The sequence below is a fragment of the Papio anubis genome, chromosome 2, assembly GCF_008728515.1.
Source record: "Papio anubis isolate 15944 chromosome 2, Panubis1.0, whole genome shotgun sequence".
Classification (NCBI taxonomy): Eukaryota; Metazoa; Chordata; class Mammalia; order Primates; family Cercopithecidae; genus Papio; species Papio anubis.
Genome location: NC_044977.1, coordinates 35,063,183 through 35,072,935, shown reverse-complemented (window position 1 = coordinate 35,072,935; position 9,753 = coordinate 35,063,183). Strand labels below are relative to the sequence as shown.

Genomic DNA, 9,753 nt, shown 5'->3' with positions numbered 1-9,753 from the left:
CAAGTCTAACAAACGTAAGTGTCTTAATACTTTATTTATAGCATTTCAGTGGTAATTTATACTTATTTCTTTTGGTCCCTTAAGGGGGGGGGGGAACACGTTCACAGAACCTCTTTGCTTAGGTGAAGAAAATTCTTGTAAATCCCACATTCGTTTCTGTGACAGAAGACTCATTGTTAGAACGCCTTCAAGTGATTTTTCAGTATTTTTTCTGCCCTTCCCTTACATGATACTCATTATCATAGGCTTCATTTTCTATTTTATTCATGAAAACCTCCAAGAAATAGTGCAGTCAACCACATGATCACTGACTCAGGTCAATGAAGACACATCTCCTTTTCACGTTTATTTCATTTTGTTTGAAGATCACAGAAGAGCAGAGCATTCATACGTGTAAAGTAACAGAAGAGAGAAACAGAATTTAAATACATTTAAAAAGAAAAGAAAAAAAGCATTTTTTAATTTTAATTTTTTTTTTTTTAAACACACACACTGCGCTTTTTATTTCCTTCACAGAGCTAGTACCCAGGGAAAAAAATCCACCCAATAAACAAAAATGAAAATCCTTGAATAAGAAAAAAACCCAAACAAAAAATGGCCATGTGTTTGTTCTGATCTTCAAGGGAAGATCAGTTCATGTCTACAGGGCTGAAAAAAGGAATATATTTATATATATATTTATATGTATATAACACTGTTAATAAGGAGAATTCTAACCAAGAGCAGGATTTATACACCCTTCAGTAGAGCAGTGATAAGGAAGGTGGGGAGCGTTGGGAGATGGGGGAGGGAGTTGGAAGTGTTCTCCTTTGCTTCTCTCCCCCTGAATTTCTTCCCTTTGACCTCCCCACTGCAAGTAAATACTTAGGGAGCAGAACTTGGCCACAGTTCACCAGGATGAACAATTTCCATTCTCTGGTGAAGAGCAAATACCTAGGGAAGTGGGTTCAAAAGAGGCTCCTGGTAGCTTGGGATTGCTGCAGCGTGCCATGAAGCTAGGACTTCCATGGGTTTTCTTCACTTGCAGGAAGCATATTTGTACTGTGCCTGGCTTTACATAGGGAGGGCTTGTGCAGAGAAGAATGTGGCTGTAGAAGTAGATCTAGGAGCACTGCCCAAAAAGAGGTACTTCTGAAATGACCATGAAAACAGGGAGTTTTCCCATGGACAGGTCATTCTCCCACTTAGAGAGAGCTTCATAAGTACTGTAAGCACGTCATATATCCTTACCTACACAAAGTGATGTGATGCTGGGAAGTGATGAACGAACCCTAGTCTTTAGTGCCTGGAAACTCCAATGCCTTCTGTTCTTTCAGACAATAAAATCAAAGGACAACTTTGGATAGATGCTAACCTGAGCCTCTAGGACAGCTTGGGACAAGAGGATCTGTGCTCAAATGCATCCAGAACATGGCACAAGAAAATCATTCCTTATTAATTGCTTGAGAAATCATCCTTTCTGCTTACCCTCTTCTCAGAGAACCTAACTTTCACATTTGGTTTTGGCCTTCACAACAATTCATACTGTCTTCAACTCTGTAACCTCCTAAATTGTGTTTATTTTTGTTTTATTTTCAGCTTGTCTTCTTTAAATAGAACTGACTTGTACTTTTTGAAAACAGTACTTGTTTTCTCTCCATCTATTTGCTTTATTTCATAGCCTATAATTCAAGCTTTGGGAAACTTATCCCATGAGAAATTCCTTCCAAAACAAAATGTATTGTCTTGCCCATTTCTCACAGATCAGCCTTTGAACCTGCCTGGGACCACATGCTTACCGCCATCAGCACAAGCAAAGAGTTTCCAAGGACACACATTTACTGTAATGAGGTACTTGGCCCAGGATGAGAGAAAACTAATGTTTCCTTTCTTATGCACAACGTCCTCATTTGTTACATGCATAATACCCAGTCTGGCTATTTTCCTTCCTATGAAAGATTATTAGAATATAGGTCCACATTTAGGTTTTACAATATTATAAACAAGGAAACAACCCCAGCTATGTCAGTGTCCTTAGTGTAATTTGAATGTGTCCCTTCTCTACACTGCTATGAAGTTTTGATCAGAAGAAATTTACAGACCCAGTCCAGAGTCCCTGTATTCTAGCAGTTTTGGGTTTAGAAATGAAGACAGTAGAATGATAGTTCTGAGAAGTGATGAGAATACAGAGACCAAACGAGAGATAACAAACAGCTGCTATTTACAAACAGTGCTGGGCACAGCACTAAGTGAATATTAAATTCTTATTCAGAATAAAGGTTAGAGTTGAAAGAGATTTTAGAGAGGTCAACCAAATCCCTCACTTTCAGGATGAGAAAAACAAGACTCAGGAAGGTTAAATGACTTGCCAATGTCTCACAGCTTTATTTGTGGCCGAACTTGGGGTTCGAACCCAATTCTCCTGACTCCCAATTCAATACACCTTCTACCCCCCTTTAAGTTGTCATTTATCTTAGATGATGAGGAAGCAGGACCAAGAAGACACTTGGGAGTTGATACAACAGACACATGAGCCCTTAAAACTCCTTCCTCTCTGTTTTTTTTTTTTTTTTTTCTTCCTCTTAGGTAGATTAGTGCATTTAAAGCCTGAAGTTAATTTGACCTAAATTTTTTCTAAGTCTTTGCAGAAAGTTCACTTGTTTCCTGAAATTATCTCCTTGATGATTTTTTATGTAACAGTTGTTCATATTGTAGGAATGATATATATGTCATCCTGTTACACGCATCAGGCACTTCAAAAAGACTCCAAGAGAACATGCCTGAGAGAGATAACTCCCAATTAAAAATGATTCAGTCCCTCATTTGCAATATTCAGGATAAATATGTGGAAACATTAGGCTACCAGATAAAGTAAAGGTAGTTATTTCCTAGGGTGACTCAGCAAGATATTTCTCGAGGATATCACATTTTTTATATCGCACAATTTCTTAGAATCCAGATGGCAAGCTGTCTCACTGCTTTTGTTGAATGGAAAATAAAAACTGAGTAATATTTTGCTCATCAAGGTTTAGGTCACTTCCTTGGAGCTATTTCAATAAGACATCTTAGATGGTGAGAAAGGATTTAAAAAGAAGATATCTGGGAGTGGATACAGCAGGCACATAGCCCTTAAAACCCTTCCCTCTCTTTTTCCCTTTATTTCCTTTGCTTTGGGGTCGGGTGAGACAACTACAGCAACAGTTGGGACAATCTCCACTTAGATCCTGAAAGACCAGAGAGGTGACTTGAGCAGGATATAAACCTTCAACTGTTCCTGTGGGTCTGCTTCCTTTTCTAAGGCAACCTCGTATTTGGAGCTTTAGTCATAATTCTTCCCATTCTGAACTGTGAAACATTTCGGTTTTTATTTATTTTTATTTGATTTTTTTTTTCCTTAAGAATCATAGGATTAGCAGTAGTTGGGCACTGCATGAAAAATGAAGTTTACATAGTTTATATTATGTACATAAACTAGTGATTTACATTGATTTACACATGATTGGTGCCTAATTTATTAATCAGCACGCAGTATGTAAATGTGCTGAAAAGAAATCAAGGTTTAAAATAAGTTTTCCATAATATTCATAAACATTTTCGCTGGTGTAAATGTTAAACCTAAACCCAACGTTAACACCAGCTTCCTTGCCAAGAGAAAAGTGATGTACATTGCTGGGTGAAAACAAATTCTTTCCTAAATTTTGGTTGGCGACATTTGAACAGCATAGCTACATGCAAATGAGAATAGTTTACTTCTTTTCTGCTAGTATGCACATAAATGTAAACTCCATTTTGCATTTAGTGAGATGTTTACAGATATTATGCCAACCATGATGGAAAATTTACATCACTGAGGCAAATGCAGTCTTTGGAGAAGAAATATTCTAAACATTTAAGCAAGGGAGGAGGCTTCCTAAACTGCACTTTTGTTTCTTAATTCAGGGCCTTATCTCACCATTTTTGTGGTATGTTTCACATTTGTCTTCAAAATATTAATAGTTTATGTAGGTCAGATATAGCATTGTACTTTCATTTCTCTTAAAAATTGATACTGGTAACCAAGACTAAATGCAGGCTAAAAGTTTATGAGGATGAAAAGAAAAATGAGGACATGGTTAATCCCGTTATACATGTTTGATAAGCAAATTTCTTTTTGGCAAATAATTACAAAATGGAAAAAGTGGGGTTCTATGTCTTTCTACATGAGCATAGATTTTTTTTTTCTAAACAATCAAATTCAGTACTTTTCTTCCTTTTAAGTTCAAAACATTATTCTTAATTTGTCTTATAATACACACATTATTGTAAATATAACATCTATAAAGATAAGATAAAAAAAACACACACACATATATATTATTGTTTTCCACAAATAATTCGAGCCCTGCAAAGAACAAAATGAAAAATTCAGGGAGACTAGCCAATAGAAACAGTGAAACCACAACCAACTCAGGGATGGAATCTGTGACTCTGGAGGATTCAAGAAGCTCACAACTTGGCAAAGTAATAACTCAAATAATTTCATGCTGAGGAGTTTAGCTTTTGTGTGCAAAGGAGGTAAGTCCATTTTTGAAGGAGAAACAGATTTTTGTTTGGTCCTCCAAGAACGTGAAAATCACGAGTACTTTTACAAGGTCTCTATGAATAGTCCCAGTAGTCTGACTACGTAGTAAAAAAATGCCCATGGCAAGCGAGAAGTCTGTCTGACTTGGAAGAGAAGGCAAAGGTCAATGGGGCAGTCTTTCCTGACAGAAAACACATATGGTTTTCTATAAGCCTTAGTTCTTTTAAGACAGGGGAATTTTATGTCTCAAAACAAGCAAGACTTTTTATCCAACAAGGCAAAACCTTTGCTCAACAATTGCACAGAGCATGATTACAATCCTGCTGTTGTAAAACCCTGGATGGTTCTCGTTCTTCAGGAAGCGCCCTGGGTCAAAGTCATTTCTGTTTTTGTCAACTGAAAGTTGGGTCTAAGGATTTTGTTTTACGAATGGTGGAGTTTTACTTTGTATACAAAGGATATTAAATATATTAGCCACTCAGATTGATGAATTTCACTCCTCTCAGTATATTATTTCCAACCAGTTGGTGCTTTTCAGTGCAGGGTTTCAAGCTTTGATTACCAAGGGACAAGATTCTTGAAGGAATTAATTCCAATATGATTAACTAAATTCCAAGAAGTCTTACGTTGAGACTCAGTGATTTCTTGGTGTCAGTCTTCTGGCCCTACCTTTTCCTGACCTTTCTCTAAACTATATTTTCCTCCATTGTTCACATTGCTTAGGGAACACTTTCAATCCTATGAGATTTCTGGGGACAATGTTTTCTCTGAAACAGGAGCCAGAAGCAAATTTTTAAAATTCCCAGATCCTGCTAGAGATATAGGCAAACACCACATTTAAATATTTGTTTAGTTATGTTTAATATATGGTTCATTATATTAAAACCGAGGGAACAAATGGTGCTGACATGGCAGAGACATTTATTTCAATGGAGAAGTTCCTCTCATGAAACCAAGACCTTGTTCTCATGATAAAGTGGAGACAATAAGCAAGCCAGGTATATAATTAAGGCCTGTGACATGCCATGGGGATCTGTTCCTGAAGCTAATACTAACATCCAACTTCTAACAACATCCAACTTAACTCTTCTACTTTTCTCTTCCTGTATATCTTTAAATTAGCATGCACTTTTCTAAAGCCACACACTTAAGCGTGTGACTGCCTCTTCAATTTATGGGGAATGCTTATTATTAAAGATGATACCCTTTATTCTTGAACTAAGAAGACCAAACTGTTAAGAGAAATACCTGATTGTCAATAAATTGATGCTGCATAGGAATATGGCTCACCTTCCCTATATTTTACTAGCTACCTTCTTGGTTGAGAATTTGTTTTCTCCCCTATGTCAGAATCTGCTATAAACACTCTTAACTATCCCCAAGCTGAATTTTTCCTTGTTTCAAGTCTAAACTGCCAAATCATGAAAGAAGGCTGTGATAAGCTTCTAAAACAAACAATACAATCCCTTAGAAGAAATTAACAATGCTACTTAGATCTTTCTCCCTCCTTCCTTCCTTTTTCCTCCCTCCCTCCCTCCCTCCCTCCTTTCCTTCCTTCCTTCCTTCCTTCCTTCCTTCCTTCCTTCCTTCCTTCCTTCCTTCCTTCCTTCTTTTCCAGTTACAAAGTTTCTCATTTTATATCATGTAACAGCTATTTACAAGGTTCCAACTTAACGACAAACCATATTTGGCTCTACAAGATTACATTCAAATATAATCTCAAAATAATCCTCTGTCCTCTCATGAACTGAACCACTTTCAATGCCTACTATTGTGTAAGTGAGAGCAAGGGTTGCTTTTCTGACAAAGATATCTACATGCAGAGAGCCAGCTCTCTCTGCAAGACATTTCCTAAGAAATCCTTCTGGTGATGTGGTAACACCAAGCTTTGTGGTACTCATAAAATTTCTGTCTAAATTTATTACAAGTTGCCCAGCAATTTTGGTTAAGGACCTAGATCACATTTCAGTGTTAATGTCAAGATGACTCTTACAGATATAAATTTAAATAGATCAGGGAAGGTGAATATCATGCAATTTTTAGCACCCTGGCATAGGATAACAGTGGACCACCATGAACAGTGGTGCTGCAAACACCATCAGTGAAACAGAACAGGGATTATGCAGGCAACCAAATAAAATGTTAACCTAGAACACTGGGAAAAACATCTGCAGAGGAGCATAAGGAGTGGACTGCTTTTCATTATGGCCAATGCTCTGTATTAGAGCTCTGACAGTATCTCCAGAATACGGTAGGAGCCTGGGCATCTGTTGACTTTTTCTGCCTTGCTCACTTTCACTGTGTTTTATCTGAAATAGGAAACAATCTCTGCTCAGGGGAATTCATGGGACAAATGTTATTTGAAGATTAGGGAGGAGGTAAAACAGGGCTGCTTAGGATCTCCAAGTGGTTCATCATTCTTCCACTGGGAGTTGACACTTGGAGACCTTCCTGTTTCTGGGGATTTACTCAACACATGCTGCTCATTTTCACAGCAGAGCAGGGCCCACCCTGTTAAAAGCCAGGAAATATATGAATCCCTCAGACTCATGAAACGAGAGTAAAATCTGAAATTTTCTCTCCTAGGGCACCTCATCCTTATATTGTTTGCTTACCCCATCGATAGTAGGCACTTTCATTTACAGTGATATTCTGAGTGACTCCCCACTCGGTTCTGATGATGGGACTAGGAGGAATATGGGGTCCTGCCCTTGGAAGGGGCACAGCTTGGTTTGAATACACACTGATGCCATGTGACAGCCATGGATGAGAGGAGGACCCTGCTCCTTGCCTCTTTCCCCGCCATCTCCCCCAGCAACTTGTTACAGCCGCATCTCACAATTACAATGCAGGACAGTATCTACAGCACAATGAGTCTATGTACACATGGACCATTCCCTTGGCATGCTTTAGAGAGAGACACACACACACGCTCACACACATGTACACCCACATGAGAGCGAAAGACTTGAGCACACACGCACAGTGGAGAAAATTAAAATGACACTTCCTAGCATTTGCGGCATGACTAGTGCTCCGGGGAGGGAGTGGGGGTGAGGAGAGGTGAGGGAGGAAAGGTGGGTAAAAAGGGAGTATCTAGGGTGGGTGTGGGGGAGATAGAACACACTGGAGGGAGAGGGGATATCTCTAAAGTTGGAGAGATAGTGGAGGAAGGAAAGCCAGAGAAAGGCTCAACATAAGATTCCATTGATAGTCTGAAGTGGCTACAAGTCAGCTCAAATGAAAAACAGAATTAAAAGGTTATGGAAATATAAACACCAAAGGCAAGACCTTATTTTTTTCCCCACAGATGAAAAAAGATGAAGGAAGGAAGGATAAAGTGTGTGTTGGGGGCTTAATATCCATCTGGTTCTTCTCTTATTTTTACAGCATCTGGATGTCCTTAGTGCAGTGTAGTCTTTACACAGCATACATTTGCTTAGTAGATATAAACATATCCTGGTAGAACCTTCTCCATCCTGAATGATACATAAATTTTTAATGATGGACTGTAAAATTATTTTAAATGTTGCATTTTCTTCTTCATTTTCTTATTTCCCCCTTCATGTATAAACACACAAAGTTGTGAAATAAACGGTCTCCCCCCATCTCTCTCTCTCTGTCTCTCTCTCTCTCTGTATTCTGTGTGACGCATTTTTGTGTGTTTTTTAAATTATTTTTAAATTTTTATTCTATTAACATTTGCTGAGAAGGCAGAGCAGAGATGCTGCCAGCAGCCACAGTGGTACGGCCAGACTGATGGATCCATTTATTCCTCTCACCGACCCAGGTCCTGCAGAGCAAAAAAGGAGAGAGAGAGAAAGAGAATGAGTTACATGGGCCCACTCTGAGTTATAGCTGACTGCTGACGGAATCAGAGGTAAGACCTAGCCGGGTACTAGCGTCTCAAAGTAACTGACTTACGTGCAGCCCAAGAAAGGCTCAAAACCTTCCTAAATCCTTCTCCTCCTCAGGCTACAAGTATCCTAAGGGGCATCATGGGCTGAAACATTTCTAAATACAAAATGCTCTTGCCAGATAAGTCCTTAAACTGGCTATCACTAATGTGTCTCATGGTGCAGCAGGCTCCGGTTCACCCAGCCTCCTCCTGTTGGCCCTGCCCTCAGTAGTCCTCTGGTGCCAGCACTCATTAAGGTTCTAAGCATTGGTAAGGGTCCTTCAGCAGTCAGACATGGGTCTTCCGGCCAATTCATCACAGCATCTCCACCAATAAAGCATGGAACCAAACCATGACTCCCTCTGTCCCCGGGGAGAGGCAGCCATTACTTATTTGCTAATGGGGAGGGGAACTGTTTTAAAGTAATGCTTATGGCTAGATGGTACCTTAGCAAGGGATAAAATAAGTCAATACATCTTAAAATCTTAAGAGGCAGCAAAGGATCAACTCCTCCAAACTCTTCATTTGTCACTTTAAAAATCAAAAACAAAAACAAAGACGATAACAACAACAACAAAAATAAACAAACACACCTAGAGAGGTTGAGAGACAAGTCCCAACCATGAGCAGAACTGAGATTTGAACTCACCCAGATTAACCTGGAATGGCAATCCATGTTTCCTGCTGCCATCTTAGTCTTCCCAATGTGGACACAATTTGGGGGATGTGGGTGTGGGTCTGAGAGGGGAAATAGGATGGATAGGCAGCTGGAGAAGGGGCTTGTGTGTTCATAAAAGAGAGGATTGGGGAGGAGGCAATCAGTGGTCTGGCAGAAGAGCTTATCATCTGTGCTTTGCTTGTTCCACTTTTCTCCTTTTGTATAGTTCTGCTCATACTCCATTAAAGCCAAAAAAATAGTATTTTTCACTACAGGGACTTTTGGATTTAAGACTACATACTTAAACAATGATGTTCAAAAGAGAAACTTGTGTGACTGTAATTGTCAGTCACTTTAAAATTTTGAAGGTGCATATGCAGATGGATTATGTGTGAGTGAGTGTGTGTGTGTGTGAAACTATGATGGTTTGCAGGTATGATGGAAGCATCCTCTGGTACGTGAATTTTTCCAAAACTGTTTACAAACATACCCAATCGGAGATAGGATAACAGGGAAAAATGCCAAATTCCATGGTCTCCTAATCTATGCTTTATGTAAATAATAAAAGTAACAACAACAATAAAAACAAAACCAGAAACACTTATACAGCACTTACAACACGATTTTGTCACACCTGCCCTATAAATATAAGCACAC

At 38.9% G+C, this 9,753-nt stretch overlaps 1 protein-coding gene across 2 annotated transcripts in view; it reads right to left on the bottom strand.

Moving 5' to 3' along the window:
- Window positions 1–312: 312 nt before the first annotated feature.
- The window catches only part of LSAMP (limbic system associated membrane protein), a 53,770-nt gene continuing 44,329 nt past the window's right edge, over window positions 313–9,753 (bottom strand). For both annotated transcript variants that reach the window (XM_031663029.1, XM_031663030.1), the window contains one exon: window positions 313–8,333. In XM_031663029.1, coding sequence (XP_031518889.1) covers window positions 8,236–8,333 — 98 coding nt within the window. In that variant the 3' untranslated portion in view covers window positions 313–8,235. The remainder of the gene's footprint in view (window positions 8,334–9,753) is intronic.